At 42.5% G+C, this 23,502-nt stretch overlaps 1 protein-coding gene and 1 pseudogene across 4 annotated transcripts in view; one reads left to right on the top strand and one right to left on the bottom strand.

Moving 5' to 3' along the window:
- The window catches only part of YWHAE (tyrosine 3-monooxygenase/tryptophan 5-monooxygenase activation protein epsilon), a 55,440-nt gene extending 33,198 nt beyond the window's left edge, over positions 1 to 22,242 (bottom strand). For 2 of the 4 annotated variants that reach the window (XM_086686376.1, XM_086686375.1), the window contains exon 1: positions 22,064 to 22,242. In XM_086686376.1, the coding sequence (XP_086542502.1) occupies positions 22,064 to 22,127 (64 nt within the window). In that variant the 5' untranslated portion in view covers positions 22,128 to 22,242. The remainder of the gene's footprint in view (positions 1 to 22,063) is intronic. The other 2 variants (XM_086686373.1, XM_086686374.1) reach the window with 2 other exon arrangements.
- Positions 8,398 to 9,167, top strand: LOC147574141 (large ribosomal subunit protein eL43 pseudogene; annotated as a pseudogene).
- Positions 22,243 to 23,502: the final 1,260 nt, after the last annotated feature.

Genomic DNA, 23,502 nt, shown 5'->3' with positions numbered 1-23,502 from the left:
AGGTTCTGAGAATTAAAAGGAAGACTGCATAGGCAAATTCTGTAGCAAGTAACAGAACTCAACAGCATCTTAAAAATCCTTTTCTTTGCTTGCCTCTCTTCCAAGATTTAAAAAAAGGGGGACAGAGGAATCCAGGAGGATGTAAGCCCTCAGAGGAATGTTAACAATGTGCTTGATGCAGTAATGAGCTAAATAAAGAACACGGTTTAGAATCTAAGCCTAATAAATAGAACCTTTTGCATCACCTAACTCCATCTCCTCTTTCTAGCCCAGATAACTCCATTCTTAGGCCTCACATGCTTAATTCCAATACTGCACTCTTGATGACATATCTGAAAGAACCTTCCTCTCTCACTACCCAAATCTTATCCACTGGATAGCTCGCCTATTACTCAAGCTTTCCCTAATAATTATTCACAATGCTATCCTCAATTCCCCTTTTCTCAAATTCCTGTATCACATAAGTGAAAGGGCGGGCCTATGCCAGCCGACTCCATCTTGTTCTGTGTCCTTCACCTTGACCACACCTCCTCCCCTTGAGTAACCCCCCCTCACCTGCCTAACAGGACTCGACCCTTCCCCAGGACCCTTCCCCAGCCAATCGGCTGAGGCCATAGCCATTACCTCACCAACTGCCCCCAGGCCCCAATAAAACCTTTGTCCTTTTGAAACTCGCCCTCTTTCCCTGGTATCTCACCGCTGCGTCGGTGCAGGTAGGGGATTGAGCTCGAGCTAGCTCGAATAAAGGCTCTTTGCTTTTGCATCGGACTCGGCTCCCTAGTGGTCTTTGGGGATCATGAATTCTGGGCATAACAATAAGCTAGCAAAATCATTTTGTTTTTAGCCACAATTCTCCTTAAAGTGGACTGTAAGATCCTTTACATTGAGTATTATAGTAAATTCTTTTATCATTCACAAGGGGAAACTCATTCTCAAAACTCACTAAATACCTATTGATTAAAAAGCCCAAGAATTGATTTACAGGAGAAATCCTTAGGAATGCTTTTGAAGGTACCAAGAGAGGAATTCCTAATTATATCAAATGATCAAAATGTAATATAAAAATGTTGATACAGGGGAAAATGATAGAAATCAACAAATGAAGGGAAGAAACATTAAGAAGCCCATAAGGTATGCAGTGCCAACTCTAAAACAAGATAAATAGTATTTTTTAAGTCAGATTAAATATGCTTATTAGCATTTACAGCTAAATTTAAATCTAAAGTTATGCTACATATTCTATCATCTGCAAGGCAGAAAGTAATCCTTTATTACTGCACTTGGGCAAATATATCCACATAACTAACCATTACTCATTGTTCAAAGCTGGACAAAAATTAGACAAAAAAAGCTATGCAGTACTGCTACATAGCTTCCAATATTCTCAAACTCAGGATCCCTGACAATTACTTAACTGCTGAAAAAAACCGTTGAGACAGCCTCTCTCTAGAAGGGAACGTTACAAGGTCATCTAGTCAAAAGCAGCTGTATACCCCGAGATACGCATTAGGTTTGGAGTACAGACCAAATGCCTGAATTTTTAATAAGCACACTCAGTTACTCTAATTCAGTCAGGCATATGAGAAACAATGATCGATTCCAGTGGTTCTCAATGCTGGCTGCACACTGAAATTCTTTAAGGAGTTCTTCTTTTGGGGCACCTGGGTGGCTCGGTGGGTTGAGCATCCAACTCTTCGCTCAGGTCATGACTTCGCTCAGGTCATTATCTCAGTCTGTGAAACTAAGCCCTGCTGTGGGCTCCTTGCTGAGAGCTAGGATTCTCTCTTCTCACCCCCTCTCTCTGCCCCTCCACCACTGGCCCACGAGTGCTCGCTCACTCTCGCTCTCTGTCACTCAAAATAAATAAACTTTAGAGATGCCTGGGTGGTTCAGTCTGTTGGACATCAGACTTCGGCTCCGGTCATGATCTCATGGTTCATTAAGTTCGTGGGTTCGAGCCCCACATCAGGCTGTGCTCTCAGTGCAGAACCTGCTTCAGATCCTGTCTCCCTCCTCTCTCTCTGCCCTCCCTTGCTCAAGCTCTCTGTCAAAAATAAAACATTTAAAAAATAAACTTTTTTAAAAAAATGTTTGAAGGGGAACCTGAGTGGTTCAGTTCGTGAAGCCTCCAACTCATGATCTCACGGTTTCTGAGACTGAGCCCTGCATGGGGCTTTGCACTGACAGTGGGGAGGCAGCTTGGGATTTTCTCTCTCCCTCTCTGCCCCTCCCCCACTCTCTCAAAAACAAACCGTAAGAAAAATGAAAAAACATTAAAAAAATAAAAATCCTTTTTAAAAAATGTTGAACATTTCTGTAATTTAACAAAAAGAAAAAAAATTTTTTTTTTTTATTTTTTATTTATTTTTTTTTTTTCAACATTTATTTTTGGGACAGAGAGAGACAGAGCATGAACGGGGGAGGGGCAGAGAGAGAGGGAGACACAGAATCGGAAACAGGCTCCAGGCTCTGAGCCATCAGCCCAGAGCCCGACGCGGGGCTCGAACTCACGGACCGCGAGATCGTGACCTGGCTGAAGTCGGACGCTTAACCGACTGCGCCACCCAGGCGCCCCTGAAAAAAATGTTTTTAAGTTTATTTATTTTTAGAGAGGAAGAGAGGAGTGAGCAGGGAAGGGACAGAGAGAGAAGGAAAGAGAGAATCCCAAGCAGGTTCTACACTGCCAACTCAGACAAGAGCGACCAGGGGCTGAAACCCACGAACCCTCAAATCATGACCTGAGCCAAAACCAACAGTCAGACATTTAACTGACTGAGCCACCCAGGCACTCCAGACGTTTTTGTTTTAGACGTTAGACTGACCTAGATTAACACACCATTTTTTAAATTTTCATGTTAGTCTGGCTAAACCCATCATCCAATTGGTTTCTAAAGTATTTTTTAACATCTACAATGTTTTGCTGAGAAAAAGGTATGCTGCTAAATGATATGTATGTTTCCATGAAAAAATGTAATACAGATGTGTACATCCACTCTTTTAGGAAACTTTCCATATTAACATCCATACGATCCAGATTTTTCTTAGTGATGTATCAATGGTGGAATAGGCAGCATTTTTCTTTATTGGTGTTATACAAAGTAATAATGTACGTCAAATCAATAGCATGTTGGGGTCTATAAAATGGAAGTATCTTCCTGTATTTGTACGTGCATGGACACTGGAGCAAAGACAAAATTCTCGAAGTATATTCAAACCATTAACAATAACAATAATTACTTCTGGCGGTACAGAGAAGCTGTATCTATTTGACAGGGCTGTACTATTGGACTTTATAACATTTAATTTTAGCTTTTGTAATTAAAACAGACATGCGTTTCACATTTTAAGTAACGTTTAAAATATTTAAATACATGAGTTCTTGTAGTGAAAACATTATATGCACTGAGCATTCATGAACTCGTTGTACTGTAAAATGAAAAGCTCCTCTCAGAAAAGGATGGTACAGAAGCCAAAGGCCTCAGGTTTATTTACCTTTTTTTATGATGTTTATTTTTGAGGGAGAGAGAGAGGGCATGCAAGCAAGTGGAGGAGGAGTAAAGAGAGGGAGACACAGAATCCAAGGGAAGCTCCAGGCTCTGAGCAGTCAGCATAGAGCCAGGAGGAGGGGCTCGAACTCATGAACCATGAGATCATGACCTGAGCCAAAGTCGAACACTTAACTGACTGAGCCATGGGCACCCCAGGTTTATTTACTTAGACCAGTAAATTCCACTCCTCAAAATCTCTCCTAAGCAAATAACCCAAATTACAGAAAATGCTACGTTGAATGTAAGTATTTCATTGCAGTATTACTAGCAATATACTAGCCAAAAACGTTTGTTACTGGATGTTACACAGCCAATAAGAATATTTACAAAATAGTTCGTGATATAAGAAAAATGTCCATAATACAAAACTGTGCAAAACGAGATAAAAAAGTATATAAAAAACAGGCTCCAGGGGCGCCTGGGTGGCTCAGTCGGTTAAGCGGCCGACTTCGGCTCAGGTCATAATCTCGCGGTCCATGAGTTCAAGCCCCGCGTCGGGCTCTGTGCTGACCGCTCAGAGCCTGGAGCCTGTTTCAGATTCTGTGTCTCCCTCTCTGACCCTCCCCCGTTCATGCTCTGTCTCTCTCTGTCTCAAAAAAATAAATAAACGTTAAAAAAAAAAAAAAAAAACAGGCTCCTCGCTGGCTCAGCTGGAAGAACGTGCAACTCTTCATCTCAAGGTCTTGAGTTTGAGCTCCAGACTGGATGTACAGATTACTAAAAAAAAATTTTTTAAAGACATATATAAAAAACAATGAAATAGTGAAACAAAACAAAATCTGCACAGAACACACCAGTTAATACAAGTTTTCTTCCCACCTTTGGTTTTTCAAATTTTCCACAAATATACATCTACACTGAAAAAAAAAATACAGAAAATATACTAGATAGAGGCTTTAGCTGGAAAATATCCAAGTTACTCAAGTCAATTTTAATGCACTTTAGCCAGCTACTATTTTTAGTAATGATTGTCCTCAATTCCTCTCTGCTTCACAAGTGTCAGTAAATTTAAAAAATCACTTTCAGATTTTTAAGCTTAAATACTTGATGTCAAATAAAAATAAGAGAAAAAAGTAATTTTAATTATTTAAATCACATCTTGATTAGTCAAATAAGTCTACTTGATAATCAATCAAGACTTGATATGAAGACCTCTACAATAGGCCATTCTCTTAATCTAATTATCTTCAAAGTCATACAGAACTAAAATAAAATATACTGCTTTACATATTACTACTAGTATTCCAAAACTTTCAGCTTTTAAAAGCGTAGGAAAGAGGGGCGCCTGGGTGGCTCAGTCGGTTAAGCGTCCGACTTTGGCTCAGGTCATGATCTCATGGTCCATGAGTTCGAGCCCTGCGTCAGGCTCTGTGCTGACAGCTCAGAGCCTGGAGCCTGTTTCAGATTGTGTCTCCCTCTCTCTCTGACTCTCCCCCATTCACATTGTCTCTATCTCAAAAATAAACAAACGTTAAAAAAAATTTTAAAGCATAGGAAAGAAAACTGGGCAACAATATTAATGCAGTCTGATAGACAAGAATAAAAAGTAAAGACAAAATGACTAAAGAAATGCTGGCAAACAACATCCTGAATGGAGGAAAACTAAATCAAGAAAGTCATAAGCAAGTTGCAGCAATGACGAATAAAAGACAAAGGCATAAAGGACCATGTTAATGGTTATCTGTTAACTGTCAGGAAGAGGAAAAACCAACTTAACAGCAAATAGTCTAGAGAAAAAAACCAACGTCTCCTGTGGCCGTTCCCCAGTGCCCCCAAATTACATGCCTTACAAATCACACACTGAAAAGATACATAAAGAAAAAGAAAAGGGGCACCTGGGTGACTCAGTTGTTGAGCATCGACTCTTGATTTCTGCTCAGGTTACGATCCCAGGGTCGTGGGATCGAGCCCCGAGTCAGGCTCTGCACTCAACACGGAGCCTGTTTGGAATTCCCTCTGCCCCTCTCCCCATCTCGCTCTCTAAAACTGAAAAATAAAGAATAAAAAGAAAAAGAAAGAAAAAGGAAAACAGAGGGCCGTATTACTGTCTCATTAAGTTCCTACAGCTTCTTTCCTATCCAGCCCTTTATAAAGTTAGTCTAGCAAGAGGTTACAAACAGTAGTTATTTTTCTTATGCTCAGCATTGTTTTATTTGCTCTATTCCTTGATTAAATAACAGGTGAGGGCACCTGGGTGGTTCAGTCTGTTAAGCACCCAACTTCCTCTCAGGTCATGATCTCTCAGTTAGTGAGTTCAAGTCCCATATGCAGCTCCCGTGCTGACAGCTTGGAGCCTGGAGCCTGCTTCAGATTCTGTCTCCCTCTCTCTCTGCTCCTCCCCTGCTTGCCTTCAGTCTCTCACTCTCAAACAAAAAAAAAAATTTTTTTTAAGTAACATTTGAACATATTCAATGGCCATATTAAAAAGTAGAAGGTTGGTGGTGGTGCCTGGGTGGCTCAATCAGTGAAGCGTTCAACTTCGGCTCAAGTCATGATCTCACGGTTTGTGGGTTCAAGCCCTGCATCCGGCTCTGTGCTGACAGCTCAGAGCCTGGAGCCTGCTTGGGATTCTGTGTCTCCCTCTCTCTCTCTCTCTCTCTCTCTCTCTCTCTCTCTGCCCCTCCCCTACTCACACTCTCTCTCAAAAATAAATACTAAAAAAAAATTTTTTTTAAAGAGGTAGAAGGCTGAACAATAACTCAAGGGTTTGTGAGATTCCAAAGCTAGAAAGAAACACAAGAATCTCACAATGAGGGAGGGGAAAGAGGGAGGATATCAGTTCTTTAAAATAAATATAGAATTATAAGAAAAATTCCACATCTATAAATGGGATTCTACTGGCTACAGGTGAGGAACCTATTACTACCGTATAATCTAATAAATCTGAACATTTTCTTATAACTGTATCAAGACCAATTCTCTTCTGGAAAGAAAAGTGAGCATAGTGGCCTTTTCCATTCTCTTCATGCAAACAACTAGCCAAAAAAAAAAAACCAAAAAAAAATGGGGGTGGGGGATAAATCCCAAGGCACCTAGCTGGCTCAATCACAGTTAAGCATCCTATTCCTGGTTTCAGCTCAGGTTATGATCTCATGATACTTGAGTGTGAACCCCTCATCTGGCTCCATGCTTACAGCACAGGGCCTGCTTGGGATTCATTCTCTCTCTCTCTCTCTCTCTCTCTCTCTCTCTCTCTCTCCCTCTCTCTCTCTCCCCCCCTCCCTCCCCACTCTCCCCTTCCCCTGCTCGTGCTCTCTCTCAAGATAGTAAGAAAACTTTAAGAAAAAAATGTTTTAATAAAAAAAGGGTAAATTCCACTCATTTTGTTTGAGGGAGGGGGGAAAATGTTTGCCACCCTTCCTCCAAAATTTTCTAAATTTATCTGCAGTACCTATGTTGCACAGTTCCAGAAGTTATACTATCCAGTGACCCTTAAAATGCTGCATTAAAAGAACCGCAAACAGGGATGCCTGGGTGGCTCAGTCAGTTAAGTGTCCGACTTCAGCTGAAGTCATGATCTCATGGTTCCTGGGTTCGAGCCCCTGCATCAGGTTCTGTGCTCAGAGCCTGGAGCGTGCTTCAGATTCTGTCTCCCTCTCTCTCTCTGCCCCTCCCCCGCTTGTGCTCTGTCTCTAAAATAAACATTAAAAACAAACAAACAGAAAGTGCAAACAGCAAATTTGAATCAATTATTGAGAGAAAAAAAAGACCTAGAAAATTAAAATAGGTAAAATCTATTTAAGTACGTACAAAAAGCAAAAACAACCTCAGAAAATATTCATGTACAATACCTCAGTAACCCTGGTACTTCCTTAAAACTTGATGCCTCTTTGGATATATTAACAGCTCACCTTCCAGACCTTCCAACCACCACTTAACTTAGGTTGTACCATATGAAATGATCATTTTTACAGGTGAAAAATGATTGAAATTGAGGTACAAACTGCCAATTATAAAATAAATAAGTCATGGGGCACCTGTGTGGCTCAGTTGATTTCTGCTCAGGTCATGAGCTCAGGGTCATGAAATCAAACCCATCGTTGGGCTCCTGTCCCTCCCTCTCCCTCTGTCCTTACTTTGCTTATATGCATGAGTATGCTCACTCTCTCAAATAAAAACAAAAAGGGGCGGGGGGGGGGGTGGGAAGCCTAGATGGCTCAGTCAGTTAAGCGTTTGACTTCAACTCAGGTCATGATCTCGCAGTTTGTGGGTTCAAGACCCATGTTGGGCTCTGTGCTGACAGCTCAGAGCCTGGAGCCTGCTTCGGATTCTGTGTCTCCCTTGCTCTCTGCCCGCCCCCCCTTGCTCTGTGTCTCAAATAAACATTTAAAAAAACTGTAAAATAAATAAGTCACAATGCTATAAAGTACATACAGCATAAGAAATACTGTCATGGGGCGCCTGGGTGGCGCAGTCGGTTAAGCGTCCGACTTCAGCCAGGTCACGATCTCGCGGTCCGTGGGTTCGAGCCCCACGTCGGGCTCTGGGCTGATGGCTCAGAGCCTGGAGCCTGCTTCCGATTCTGTGTCTCCCTCTCTCTCTGCCCCTCCCCCGTTCATGCTCTGTCTCTCTCTGTCCCAAAAATAAATAAACGTTGAAAAAAAAATTAAAAAAAAAAAAAAAAGAAATAGTCAATAATATAACTTGGTATGGTGACAAACTACACTTATTGTGGTGAGCACTGCACAATGTATAGAATTACTGAATCACAACGTTGTACACCCAAACTAGTATCCCATGCATGTTCACTATACTTCAACTAAAAATTGACTGAAATTGGCAATTTCATATAGTTCAACCTCATAATTCATTCAACACAAGCAGAAATATAAATGCAAATTTGTCCTCCCTGGGCTTGGACCTAGTTTGCGGTGACATGGCTACACGCACCAACAAAGACGGAATTGTCAATAAACATGGGACATGTTATGGTGCCTCCCTCAGGAAAATGGTGAAGACTGAAATGAGCCAGCACATGGGGCGCCTGGGTGGCTCAGATGGTTGAGCGTCCAACTCCGGCTTGGGCCATAATCTCACATTCGTGGGTTCAAGCCCCACATCAGGCTCTGTGCTGACAGCTTGAAGCCTGGAGCCTGCTTTGGATTCCTTGTCTCCCTCTCTTTCTCTGCCTTTCCCCTGCGTGCACTCTGTCTCTCTCTCAAAATATAAAAATAAAAAACATTAAAAAAAAGTTTTGGGGAGGGGTGCCTGGGTGGCTCAGTCAGTTGAGCGCCTGTCAGTTGTGCTTCAGATTCTGTGTCTCCCTCGTTCTCTGCCCCTCTCCCGCTTACGCTGTCTCTCCCGCCCTCTCTGCTCCTACCCCGCTTGCACTCTGGTCTCTCAAAAATAAAATATATTTTTTAAAAAGAAACAAGCCAGCACACAAGTACACTTCCTCCTTGTGTGGCAAAACCAGGATGAAAAGATGAGCTGTGGGGATCTGGCATTGTGGTTCCTGCATGCAAACCATAGCGAGCGGGTGGTGCCTGGAACTACAACACCACGTCTGCTGTCACAGCAAAGTCAGTCATGAGAAGACTGAAGGAGGTGAAAGAAGCTCCACCATTTGAAATATTGCTAGCCTATAATAAATGGGGCAATTTGTACAACAAAATTTAAATAAATAATTTATGTAGAAATGCAAATTTTGAGAATGGAAGCTTTCTATTCAATGAAATCAGTAGCTAAGTTGGCTGGATCAAAAAACCAAAGTTGTAGATGTAATCTAGATCTGAATTTAGATTCATTTCCTAGCTCTCCATCCACTTGTCACAAGGCAAAGATTTTAAAAGTTGCAGGGGCGCCTGGGTGGCTCAGAAGCGTGCAACTTCGGCTCAGGTCAGGATCTCAGTTTGTGGTCGAGCCCTGCCTCAGGCTCTGTGTTGACAGCTCAGAGCCTGGAGCCTGCTTCCGATTCTGTCTGATTCTGTCTCATTCTCTCTGCCCCTCCCCCACTCACTGTGTCTCAAAAATGCAAAAAAAAAATTTTTTTTTTTTTTTTAATAAGCTGCAGCCTCAGAGCCCCCAGCTGAGCTTCTGACTTCAGCTCAGGTCGTGATCTCACAGTTTGTGAGTTCAAGCCCTGCATCGGGGTCTCTGCTGTCAGCATGGAAGCGGCCTCCAATCCTCTGTTCCCCTCTCTTTGCCCCTCCCCTGCTTGCACTCACTCTCCTCAAAAGTAAACATTTAAATATATACAACAAATAAATTAAGTAGTTTCAGCCTGCAAATTCATAAAATAACTTTCAGAAAAGAAATCTCTCAGGGTGCCTGGGTGGCTCAGTTGGTTGAGTGTCACACTCTTGATTCTGGCTCGGCTCGTGATCCCAGCCAGGGTCGTGGGATCAATCCCCAAGTTGGGCTCCACACTATCTGTGGAGCCTGCTTAAGATTCTCTCTCGGGGTGTCTGGGGTGGCTCAGTCAGTTAAGCGTCCAACTTTGATTTCAGCTCAGAACAGGATCTCCTAGCTTGTGAGATCGCCCCTTGTTGGGCTCTGCGGAAAGCAGGAAGCTGGCTAGGGATGCTCTCTGCCCCTCCCCCCACTCACTGTCTCTCTCACACACACATGCACGCTCTCTCTCTCCCTCAAAATAAATAATACACTAAAAAAGGTTAAAAAAAAAAAGAAAGAAAAGTCTCACTCTCTCCCCACTAGCTCGCACACATACTCTCATAAATACTAAAAAAATAAAATAAAGTAAAATCTCTCATTATACAGATGATAAAAACAGGCCTTGAAAGTAACCATGTCTCAAGAGAGTGATCCACATAAAATCTGAACGTAACAAACCTCCCCCTAAATTTAATGACTTCTTGTGAAGTGCTTGTTCTACTATCTCTTGTTGCCTCTCCACTGGAAAATATACTCGACCTCCACACCCCTGTCTCCTTCCTATGAAAGAAAATGCTAGGGGCGCCCAGGGTGGCTCAGAAAAGTTAAGCATCCAACTCTTGGTTTCTGCTCAGGTCATAATCTCACAACTAGTGGGTTTGAGCCCACCATCAGGCTCTGCACTGGCAGCTCGGGGCCTACTTGGGATTATCCCTCTTTCTCTCTGCCCCTCCCCAACTCACGCGCAGGCACTCTCAAAATTAAACAAACTTTTTTTTTTTTTTTTAATTTTTTACAAAGGGGTGCCCGGGTGGCTCAGTCAGTTGGATGTCCAACTCTTGATCTCAGCTCAGGTCATGATCTCACGGTTCGTGGGTTTGAGTCCCACTTTGGGAGAGCCTGCTTGGGATTCTGTCTCTCCCTCTCTCTGCCCCTCCCCCACTCTCCCTCTCAAAAGAAAAAAAATGTTAAACAGAAATTAAGTCAAAAGACTCTTCAAAGGAACTTCTAAGTTACAAAATTAAAATCTATGGAACAGAAATAAGAGCTTCAAGGAGAGTGGACTAATGTTTACATACAAGCACAGAAGCTATGAGCCTGGGAGTGCAACATCCATCCCAGTGATGTTACCTATTTACTGCCACCTCTCCTAATGTTCTTTAATCCTTACCTGTAAAATAAGTGGTATATCTACTTTGCAGGGGTTTTTTTTTTTTTTGAGGATTGAGAGAAATAATAAGTACCTGGCATAATTAATAGATGTTATTATAGAATTTTATTATCACAGAGTCAATGAAAACTTTGTAAAGCTTTTCAGTTTGTTAGCACTACTTGACAACAGCAGCCAATAAAGTACATTTGTAGTTTTCTAGTCCTTGATACAGGACAGGGACCAGCAATAGGTATGGTGCCTTTATTAAACATCACTGTTACTAATTCAAATTAACTCAATTACACATACTAACAGAAGAAATAATTCTAAAAACGTTTATACATTCACTGCAATATAAACTCCTTGAAGAGACCCTTTGTCTATTTTGTTTAATGATGAATCCCAAGTGTCTAGAACAGTGCCTGGTACATAGTTGGATCTCATTATGTATTTGTCAAATGCCTTTGGAAATTACTTTTAACACTCTGAATACTAAAGACTTTCAAAACACAATAATCTTGACATTCAAGTACAATTTTTTTCTTCTTGTACCAGCCTGAAGAGAAGAACCTCTCACTCTAGAATTAACTCCTATCTTCCCTAGAAACAGGCAAAAAAAAAATCTTGTGTACGCCTTCTGAAGAACTTTAAAACATTCCCAACTAGCTTCTGTTAGGTAGAAACAGGACAACCTTGGGGTGCCTGGGTAGCACAGTGTGTTAAGCGTCAGGACTCCTGGTCTCAGCTCGGATCATGATCTCACTGAGCCCAGCACTGGGCTCTGCACCGCTGGCACGGAGCCTGCTTGGGATTCTCTCTTCTCTGCCCCTTCCCCACTTGTGCGTTTTCTCTCTCTCTCTCTCTCTCAAAATAAATTAACTTTAAAAAAATGTTTTGTTTTAAATAGGACAACCTTCTACCCAGATTCTACAATTTTGACTGCAAAGAAGTACCACTCTCATTAGTCTCACGATTGGGGGAAGTGGGAAATTCCCTCTGACTTCCATCAAAACAGGAGTTTTCTCTTCCAAGAGTTTAAGAGGATATCCCCTCAGGCAGCCAAAAATGTTAAGCCTTGGTAGAATCAAAAAGATGAGGTGCAGAGAAAACAGAGATAGAAAATAAGAGATTTAAAAAGAAAAGAGAGGGGTGCCTGGGTAGCTCAGTCGGTTAAGCATTCAACTTCAGCTCAGGTCATGATCTCACAAGTTCGTGAGTTCGAGCCCCGCGTCAGGCTCTGTGCTGACAGCTCAGAGCCTGAAGCCTGCTTCAAATTCTATGTCTCCCTCTCTCTCTGCTCCTCCCCCACTCATGCTCTGTCTCTCCTTCAAAAATAAATAAAAACGTTAAAAAAATTTTTTTTAATAAAAAGAAAAGAGATTGGCAAGATAAGCGACCTAAGACACTGACGTATGGGGGAAAAAAGGAAAAAAAAAGGTCAAGGTCTAAATCTTTTGTCGTATTTTTGCAGAATTAGAAGACACATTTGTTTTAGACTACATCAAAGAAAAAAAGCACCAAAAATAACCCTTGTACTGATACAGCTTAAAAGAAAGGTTACACCATTCAAATTTATTACTAATTTCATTTATTCTTCTAAGTCTCTGAACAGCCAAGAAACCTTCACCAAAATTTCAGCAGTTTTAAAGCTGTGAGAAAGAAACCTATTCTGCAGATTTTGTATTAATGAATTCCTTTTGGAAATTCTAAAAACAAAGTCCTAACTGGGGCGCCTGGGTGGCTCAGTTGGTTAAGCATCCAACTCTTGATTGAGCCCTCTGTGCTGACAGCGTGAAGCCTGCTTGGAATTCTCTCAGCCCCTCCCCCACTCACACACACATGGGCTCTCTCTAAAAATAAACAAACATTTAAAAAAATAAAATCATAACTGTCAGTGATATTTCCTAGTCAAAGAACACACAGTGTTTTGAAATTTTCATGATATTCTTCTCATAAAGTTTTACTACTTAAAACAACACATTGTAACAAATAAATACAATGACTAACCACCAAGGTACAAGTAGTATTAATTGGTAGCATTTTATTAATCAGAACCCATTCACTGCCCAAGGCTTACATTAAGCCTTTAGAATCACATTTCACAAAACTGGTTATAGGTAGTATATACACTATATGTACCTACTATAGATAGTATCAGTATGTTCCTAGTGAGTAATCTTGAGACTGCTAGCAAAAATATTTTAATCCTAAATTATATTTTTATTCTATGGAATCTTTCATTCCAGATCCACATACAACAGGTGTTTTATTTGTCAGAGAGACATGAACATTCTCTTGAATATTAACCTGGAATTAGTATCAAAAGAACTACAGACCAGCTCAACATGGCCAAATTATGTATTATATTGCTTCGGAATAATTTGGACAACCTTCACTTTTAGGATATGCAAATGTTCAGATTTGAGTTACAATTAAGGATTTTCAGAACTAATTTCTCTTTATGCAAATGTAACTTAGAGACTAACACCACCAGAGTACACTTGCTAGGAATAACTCAAAAGAGATAATTCATCTTATAATATGACCACAGTATATCCACAGCAAAATTTTACTTCATCTTTCACACCGGAAAACAGGAATACTCTGCCCTTTAATGAACCCATAATTTCATAACCCTGTAAATTAGCAGGCAAGTAATCATTAATTGCCCTTCTACAGACAAAGAATGCAAGGGTTCCAAGGCCTTTGCACTATACCACATCTGCCAAAATATGAAAATAGTCATAAATTTCAATGCAGCGTGTCTCTTTGAAATTTCACAAATGAAAGTTAAACATATTTCAAATTGCTTTAGCTGGATAAAATCCTGACCTGATCACAAATCAAGCTTACCAATGACAGATCTGCCCAGCTATTGTGCTAAATCGCTGGAAGAAGGGCTACAAACTGAAGATTAAATTTAAAACAAGATAAACCAGGATCATGGTCATGTTTTCTAAACTCAACAATTCAGTGTTCTAAACAGAATGGTCGTAACAAGGTATGGGGTTAGACTATAGAAGCGTACTTGGGGAAAATCTTCCAAGCTTAGGACAGACACTGCTACTAACACCTAAGTCAAGTATTTTTAAAGACTTTTTTAATGTTTTTTTTTTTGGGGGGGGGGAGGAAGAGAGAGATGGAGAGATAGAGAACAAGCGGGGGGGGGGGGGAGGAGGGGGCAGAGAGAGAGAGACAGAGGATCCAAAGCAGGTTCTGAGCTGACACAAACTGACATCATGACCTGAGCTTAACCACTGCATTCATCAAAAACACAGATCTACTCAAGACAGACAGACATAAAACTAACATATTTGGCTTTGACACTATCAGTCAGGTCCACCGGTTGGTAGTTTGTATGAATCTAAATGAGTAAGAACAAATGGTCTTAAGTACAATAACCGTAAGGCAAGTTTGCATCTCCGAACAATCCTAGTTTATGCTTACGGTCTTAGCACTATTATGAATTGCTACCCCTTCGTTTCAAGGTATCCTGATTTGAATGATAAATTATGATGGCCCTTTAATTATTATGGCAGTTATTATGACCCAATTATTATGTAGTCTAACATGAATATTTAATGAGTTCAAACCACAGAATTATGTTGGCAAACCAATTTGCTGTTAACTGACCATTTCAGAAACAGTATACGTTAACTTTTTGCTACTGTTCCTCACTACCCCTTAATGGATTCTGTATGACAGCTCTCTAGGCTAGTATTTGGAACAACATTTGCAAATCATTTGTCAACCTCTCCCCCTCCTAAAAGTATTATGACTAAATCATTAACTTAAAGGTTGCATCCATCAAGACAAAAGGGGGGGGGGGGTGGACAGAGGTTTTAAATAAAAGCAATTTGCAGAAATGCCTGGCCATACCTCAGCAGACTCTACAAACCGAGGAAACCAAGGAAACTGTATGCAAACACACATTTTGAGATTACCTAAAATCCCTCATTCTAACTTCATTCACTGTGCCTTAAAATGAGATTTTTTTTTAAGTTTATGAATTTTTTTTTTAATAATCTCTCCACCCAATGTGGGGCTCAAACTCATGACCCCAAGATCAAGAATCGCACACTATGGGGCACCTGCGTGGCTTACTGGGTTAAGCGTTTAAGAATCCAACTTCGGCTCAGGTCACAATCTCACGGTTTGTGGGTTCGAGCCCCACGTCGGGCTCTGTGCTGACAGCTCAGAGACTGGGGCCTGCTTCAGATTCTGTGTCTCCCTCTCCCTCAAAAATAAATAAACGTTGGGGAGCCTGGATGGCTCAGTCAGTTAAGCGACCCACTTCAGCTCAGGTCATGATCTCACAATTCGCGGGTTAGAGCTCCATATCGGGCTCTGTGCTGACAGCTCAGAGCCAGAAGCCTGCTTCAGATTCTGTGTCTCCCTCTCTCTGCCCCTCCCTCTCTCTCAAAAATAAACATTAAAGGGGCGCCTGGGTGGCGCAGTCGGTTAAGCGTCCGACTTCAGCCAGGTCACAATCTCGCGGTCCGTGAGTTCGAGCCCCGCGTCAGGCTCTGGGCTGATGGCTCAGAGCCTGGAGCCTGTTTCCGATTCTGTGTCTCCCTCTCTCTCTGCCCCTCCCCCGTTCATGCTCTGTCTCTCTCTGTCCCAAAAATAAATAAACGTTGAAAAAAAAAATTAAAAAAATAAACATTAAAAAATATTTTTAATAAGTAAATATTAAAAAAAATTAAAGAATCGCACGCTTTTCGGACTGAGCCAGGGAGGTGTCCTAAGATGGAATTGTTTTGAAAACACGAGGTTTCTTTAGAAAAGCGTGAAGATGTTTTATCTACTATTTATGACAGATACAAGTCAAGCACCAAGACACATTATTTGAACTACTAAAAAGATAAGTATACAGCATTCCCAGCTTACTACCTTAATTAGTTACACATAGGTCTCTTTTGTGGCTTAGGAGTGGCTTAGAAGAAATAAGAGTACTGGTCTAAAGGTCAGCAGACAAGTTCTGGCTTTGCCATTTACTAGCCAACCAGTCATGTGGTAGAGAAAAAAAAAAAAATACATTAAATCTCAAATTCACTTTCCTGAACCATAAAATGGAAGCAACATTATCTAGTTCACTGATACATGATATAAGTAAAAAAGTTTGTGAAAGAGGTTTGTGAAATGTGAAATTCTAGACAAATGTGTTCTATAAAGTCTAAAAGTTTAGCCTTTACCCTACTCCTGTCATTGCTGTTTAAACACACACTCGTCTTAAATATAAAGTAAAAAAAAAAAAAATTGCTGCAAAATCAGCTTTACAGCCTTCTTTTTTAAAAATTATGCTTTGGGTTAGGGGTGCCCGGGTGGCTCAGATGAGCGTCTGACTTCGGCTCAGGTCATGATCTCACGTTTCATGGGTTTGAGCCCAGAGTCGGGCTCTGTGCTGACAGCTCGGAGCCCGGGGCCTGCTTCACATTGTGTCTCCCCCTCTCTCTGCCCCTCCCCTGTTCACGCTCTGTTTCTCTCTGTCTCTCAATAATAAATAAACGTTAAAAAAAATTTAAAAAAAAAATGCTTTGGGTGGCTCAGTCGGCTAAGCATCTGACTTCAGCTCAGATCATGATCTCGGAGTTCGTGAGTTTGGCCCCACACAGAGCCTGGAGCTTGCTTCCGATTCTGTATCTGCCCCATCACTGCTCATGCTCGCGCTCTCTCAAAAAAAAATTTTTTTTTTTTTTTTTTTTTTTAAATTATGCTTTTGGGGGCACCTCAGTGGCTCAGTCAGTTAAGCTTCCGACTTCGGCTCAGGTCATGATGTGGCTTCTCATGAGTTCCAGTGCCCCATCAGGCTCTGAGCTGACAGCTTGGAGACCGCATCTCCCTCTGTCTCTGCCCCTCCCCCGGTCACACTCTCTCTCCCAAAAGTAAACATTAAAAAAATTAAAATAAATAAATAAATCATCAAAACTTTTTAAAAAATTATGCTTTTGGGGCATTTGGGTGGCTCAGTGGGTTAAGCGTCTGACTTCAGTTCAGGTCATGATCTCGCAGTTTGGGAATTCGAGCCCCACACTGGGCTGTCAGCACAGAGCCTGCTTCAGATCCTCTGTTCCCCCCGCCCCTCCCCCACTCGTTCTCTATCAAAATAAATAAACTTTAAAAAATGAAAAAAAAAGTTTTTTTAATTATGCTTTCAGGGGTACCTGGGTGGCTCAGTTGGGTTAAGTGTCCAACTCTTGATAACAGCTCAGGTCACGATCTCACGGTTTCCTGAGCTCAAGCTCCATGTCAGGCTCTGTGCTAAGCCTGCTTAGGATTCTCTCTCTCCCTTTCTCTGCATCCGTGCTCTCTCAAAATAAATAAATTTTAAGAAAATAAAAATAGGGGCGCCTGGGTGGCTCAGTTGGTTAAGCGTCCAACTTCGGCTCAGGTCATCATCACACAGTCCGTGAGTTCGAGCCCCGCATCAGGATCTGTGCTGCTATCAGTTCAGAGCCTGGAGCTTGCTTCGGATTCTGTGTCTCCCCCTCTCTCTGCCCCTCCCCCACTCACGCTCTGTTTCTGTGTCTCAAAAAATGAATAAACATTAAAAAAAAATTTTTTTAAGAAAATAAAAATAAATAAAAATGTTCTCAGATCATCTTCTTAAAGTATTGGTAACTCATTTGTAAAATTAGATACATTAAGTTACCAGACTGAAATTTCACTTTCTATATTTCACTTGCTGTATATACCAGGTTAAAGTCCAGGAGTGTTTTAAATATTTCATATTCCTTTGAACAAGCTTATTAGACAATTATGAAAACTCTGCTTGTTTGCACACACTCTCAACGTGTTTGTTTGTACTTACTGAATCCAAATTTTGCTCAGATTATGTGTTCTAGACCATACTAGAATTCAAATTGAGACCTTTTCAAATAAAGGTGAAAAGGATGCCTAGGAATGTCCACAATAGTAAGAATTTACTCCCATCATCTCAAATTACAATGATTTCATTATATTCCATAGTTTGGGAAGCCAACAAAATAAACTGAAATTTGCCCACTGTGCACAATACTGTACAAAAGCCTAAAGTAGGGGTGCCTGGCTGGTTCAGTTGGTGGAGCATGCGACTCTTGATCTTGGGGTCATGAATTCCTGCCCCATGTGGGGTGTACAGTTTACTTAAACAAAAAAGTATTTTAAATGTTAAAGTAAACACAAAAGAGCATCCGATTTAATTAAATATGAAGGCTAGGGCACCTGGGTGGCTCAGTCAGTTAAGCATCTGACTTCGGCTCAGGTCATCTCATGGTCCATGAGTTCAAGCCCCTAGCTGGACTCTGTGAAGACAGCTGGGAACCTGGAGCCTGCTTCAGATTCTGCGTCTCCCCCACTCTCTCTGCCCCTCCCCTGCCTGGAGCCTGCTTCAGATTATGTGCCCCCCCCTCCCCATTTGGGCTCTCACTCGCTCTTGAAAATAAACATTCAAAAAATTTTTTTTTAATTTTTTTAATGTTTATTTATTTTTGAGACAGAGACAGCATGAACGGGGGAGAGGCAGAGAGAGAAGATGACGACACAGAATCTGAAGCAGGCTCCAGGCTCTGAGCTGTCAGCACAGAGCCCGATGCGGGGCTCGAACTCACAGACCGTGAGATCATGACCTGAGCCGAAGTCGGAGGCTCAACCGACTGAGCCACCCAGGCGCCCCACAAAAAAAAAAAAAAAAAAAATTTTTTTTGTTTTAAAATTAAGGCTAAAGGTTACCTGTAGAAGGGATTTTTTTAATTGTGTTATCCAATTCTGCTTATATTTACGCAGGGGAAAAAAACATTCAATAAAGTTAACTCCCATTAACTGAAATAGGAATAATAAAAATTATTATTGCCCTACATAGAATTGATAGTAACCTGCTTTAAACTCGTTACTAAAGTTACTCTTTATCCGTTTTTCTCTCCCTAACATCTATTAAGGAGTTTATTCACAACATGTTCCCACCTTCACTGCCTATAGAATAAGCTAGAGATGAGGCTCTGGTATTTTAAAAAGGACAGCTCTCAAGTAAATAACTCAGAATAGATGCATTCATTCACACAGAGAATGAATCAGAAGTGACCATCTAAACTTTACCCCTACCCCACAAGGAGCCAATCATCACAGGGAAAAGGTAAGAAAGGACAAAACCAGCAACTACCCCACAAACCCAATGTACTTTATGCTGACCCCTCTACTCTGAAAAATGTGAAAAGCACTTTTTCCGCTTTTATTTTTCCTTTTCTGTACTACTGTGGTTTGTGTATATGGGAATGTTCAGACTTGGTTCAGAAATGCTTAAAGGTAACAGGCTTGCTTAAAACTGCTACAAATGTTAGAAAACCTATGTCTTAGACTAAGTGATGCCGTTAGATTTAATCTCCAAGGTGAACACTCCTACCCCAAACTTCAATATTTCCTATCTGCAACCCCCAAGTGTCCTTTTCCTGAACACAGCTTAGCTCTTCCTCCAGTACCATTAAATAATCCATATAAATTGATTCCAATTCCCCAGAATATAATTAAATGATGCTACAAAAAAGTATTAGGTTCAACAGAGTATGCAACATAACAGATACTGCAGGAACCAGAAAAGCCAGTATTTACTTCCAACCCAAAAACAAATCATTCAAATGCACTTCTTCTACTCCCCACACCACATATTGTTCAGTGACTAAAACTATGAGGAATTTTTGTCACCACAAAACTGAATTATTGCACTCAACAAAGGAGTGGACACAGGTAGAGGCTGCTTCCTGATGACTGCTTTCCTCTTCTTCCCAATGAATTCCTCCCTATCTTGTGCCCAACAGTCACAGGAGTTCCTTCCCACCTGGTAGATCCTATTTCTTTCCCCCTTTATATCCTGAAGGAGACACTTAACGTTTAAATAACTTAATGAAGTGGCTCTCTCTAGATAATACTATGTTCAATAACCAACAGGGCTTTGGTTAAAACTCCTCACCACCCAGCTCCAATATTATCACTAAACCATCACTTGATTGGAAGCTACAATCATGAGCTTCCAAAATCAGTTTTAAAACAAATTAAAAACAAAAAGCTTCTTCCACACCCTTTTTGGTTTTGGCAAAACCTAAATCCTAACTTGAGAATTTGAGCCTAAATCCTTACAGACCAGAGAGCATTCAAATATAATTTCAAGTTTCCCCCCAAGGACACTAATAGATTGAGAGGAACCTATCTGGTGCCTAAGGGGGATGAAGAAAAACTTCCACAAGGAGCACACCTACATTGTTTCACTTTTAAACACGGAAATAAAGACAAATCTGACCTTGAGCTGTACTTCCCCATCTTATTTCCCTCTCCCTCCCAACAAAAACCTTGTTCAATACTAATAGGTATGTAAGAATTTACGAAATGCAATTGGAGTTCCTGACCTTTTCTAATTTTCAAATTCTTGAATCCTAATATATGATGATATACTGAGACTACCCCTGAGGCTATTCACATGACCAACCTGGCATTCAAGAAAAGCATGGGCCCTACATAACATTTTGAAAAATAAGTGGCTTCAGTAATTATGAAAAAATCTGAAGATCAATGGTTGTTTCCAACCTTGTCTCACCCCTGAACAGAATTAAAACCACAGAAACCACATATAAGGTTTTTTGTTTTTATAATACTACAGTTTAACGGATGTGGGGTAATTCAAGTTACCTAGGTCCAAAATGGAGGAGGTAAGGGCAATTTTAAAGAGCAGCACCCTTTGACGACTAAACAGACACAATGGACATTTCGATCAAGTTCTAAAAAAAATGACTCAAGAACCTTTAGGGGCAAAGGAGCAATGAACAAAGAACTGTTCAAATCTGTACACAAAGCCATTTCTTTAAAATAGAAAAGAGAAAATACGATCTGCTGGGATGCCCTATGTTCAAAATCCAATAACCAAACCCTCAGCTGAGGGCTTCGGGTAGGTTACGACCTCCCCATTAAATACAAACACGCATTCCAAGCCGGGGGAGTCAACCAAAATACAGTTATTAAACATTATTTGAAATAACTTTATTTTCCAACAGGTCTTTTCGTTTGTCATAATGGTAACTGTAAACAGTAAAGTCATCATTTTTATAAACTGGTAAACTGAGGCACGGGCATCTAAAGGACTAAGAATCATGGTCTCCTTGTTTCCTGTTCAATGCTTTATCCACCAGAACCTGTCTCCCCACACCCCCCCCCCCGCCGTCCCCAGCTAACGATGCCAGAAAATGATTACAGGAACTTGCGAGCTCTCCAGGATAAGTCCGAGGAAAGGGACCGTGAGTGAGGTTTTTCTAGACCTCCCCAGAAGAAAGCAAGGTTGATTGAACGTAAAGTCTAAAAATCACTCAATACAAGGTGTGCCGGCCTACGGAAAGGAAATCCGATCGCAGCATCTCAGCTGGCCTCCGCTCAAGGATGAACTGCAGTGATTCCCACTCTGTCCTTCCCCACCCCTCACCCAAGACGGCCCTCCACCACAAACCCAAAGAAGCCCTCCGCTCGCAAGGATTCTCCTTTGTGAGACTCCACAGCCGCCGCCCCACATTGGGCCTCCGGGGAAAAGCCACCGCCCCCACCCGCCATATTTCCCTCAAAGGCGCCCGCGCTGCAGCTCCTGGTGCCACTCTCCCCCATGTGACGGGTGTTTCTTCCCCCATCACCCCACCCAATTGTTCGCCACATCCCAAGATGGCCCAGAGGTTCCCCTGGGGATTGCTCGCGCGGAGACAGCACCCGCCATCTCCTCCCCCTCCCCCGCCCCGGGACTCGCCCTCCCCCCCCAGCCGCCATTTTACAACCAACTCCTCCACCCTCTCGCCTCGGCCTCCAGGCCCGCGAGTGTCTGCAACTGAGGACGCCAAAGGGGTCAAATTCCTGGGCCTGGAGCCTCCCACCGCTCCGGGAGCCCACAGGCCATTTCCTGCTTCCCGAATCCACGTCCCCGGGCAGGTTCGGAGACGATGCCGCCATTTTGTCTCCTGCTCCCGGCCTCTGTGGGCGGCGGCAGAGGGTCCGAGAATTCCAGCCCCCCGTAACCCCCCCAACTCACCGTCGTATCGCTCAGCCTGCTCGGCCAGCTTCGCCTGGTACACCAGATCCTCCCGATCATCCATAGCGGCAGCGGCTCCGGCAGGGTCTGCGCGACGGATGGAAGCGGATAGTGTCTCCGACTCTCTCAGCCTCTCGCTCCGTGTCTGGGCAGCAAAAATGGCGGCGCCTCAATCCGGGACTTCCGCCTGCGCACGCGGACAACTGCTCAGCTCTATGGCAACCGCTCCCTGGCAACTGGCGCGGAGGGGGGAGGGGGGCGGGTCCAGGAGCTCAAAGCCCGAAGAGGCTGGAACCAGCCTGAAGCGCCTCCTCCGTGGGCTCCGCAGGCGTTGGGACGTTGAGGCGGGAACTGCGACGGCTGGGAGGGAGAACTATCCCGAGAGATTGAGGGAAGAGAGAGACAGCGCGGGGGAGGCCGCCTGGACGGCTCCTGAAGCGAGTGAGTGAGGGAGCCTGGGCTGTGACCGAAGGCCGACGCCTGGACGTGCGGGAAGAGAGCCAGAGGCTGTAACGGTTTTTATAATGGCAGGCCTTCCTCACTGAAACCAACTTCTGTCCTACCTGCTCCTGTATTTTTCAGCCAAACCCAGTCCTGGGACATTTTCACACCCTTTTGACACCAGGGTTAAGAGTGGGGCTCTGCTATAATTGGTAGGGGAAAGGGGCCTGCAGATTTCACACCTCAACTTCATCCTTGCCTTTTGCAATCTTTTTCTTCTTCCTTTTTAGTCTTCTTTTTCTCCTTAGGCCCACCGTGGATAGGAGAGGGAAGTTGTTAGAGAAATCCGGTCTGGAGTGCAAGGTGCAGAAGAGTGGGACCAATATTAAATCGAGATGGAGGAGGCAGGAAAGAACCTGGCCTGTGTTTCTTCCCAATGGATTCCCAGCACCTTGTACTCAATAACATATTGGTTGCATGACTGAAGCTCAGGTCAGAATACAAACTGTGGTGGGATATGCAATAGATGTGGAATAAAAAGTAGATTGGAAACAAATTATGAAGAGTCTTGTATGGTAAATTAGGAAGTTTGCACCTTATTCCGTGGGCACAAGGGAGTTATTTTTTGATGATTTTACGTGGAGGATGATGCCATCATGGATACACTTTGGAAAGATTAATAGAGATTGCATGGGAGGCCTTGCAGTCCCCATGATCCCAGAACCACCTGCACTGCCCAGCCATGATCAACCCCACCATGTTCTTCCACATCGCTGTGGTTGGGGAGCCATTGGGCCACGACGCCTTCCAGCTGTTTGCAGACAAAAGTTCCAAAGACAGCAAGCAAACTTTTGTGCTCTGAGCACAGGGGAGAAAAGATTTGGTTATAAAGATTCCTGCTTTCACAGGATTGTTTGGGATTCATGGGCCAGGGTGGTGACTTCCCATGCCAAAATGGCAGTGGTGGCAAGTCCATCTGTGGGGAGAAATCTGATGAT

This window comes from Puma concolor, chromosome E1 (genome assembly GCF_028749965.1).
Source record: "Puma concolor isolate L17-30 chromosome E1, mPumCon1.1.hap2, whole genome shotgun sequence".
Taxonomy (NCBI): domain Eukaryota; kingdom Metazoa; phylum Chordata; class Mammalia; order Carnivora; family Felidae; genus Puma; species Puma concolor.
This window is presented reverse-complemented; position numbering and strand designations above follow the sequence as displayed.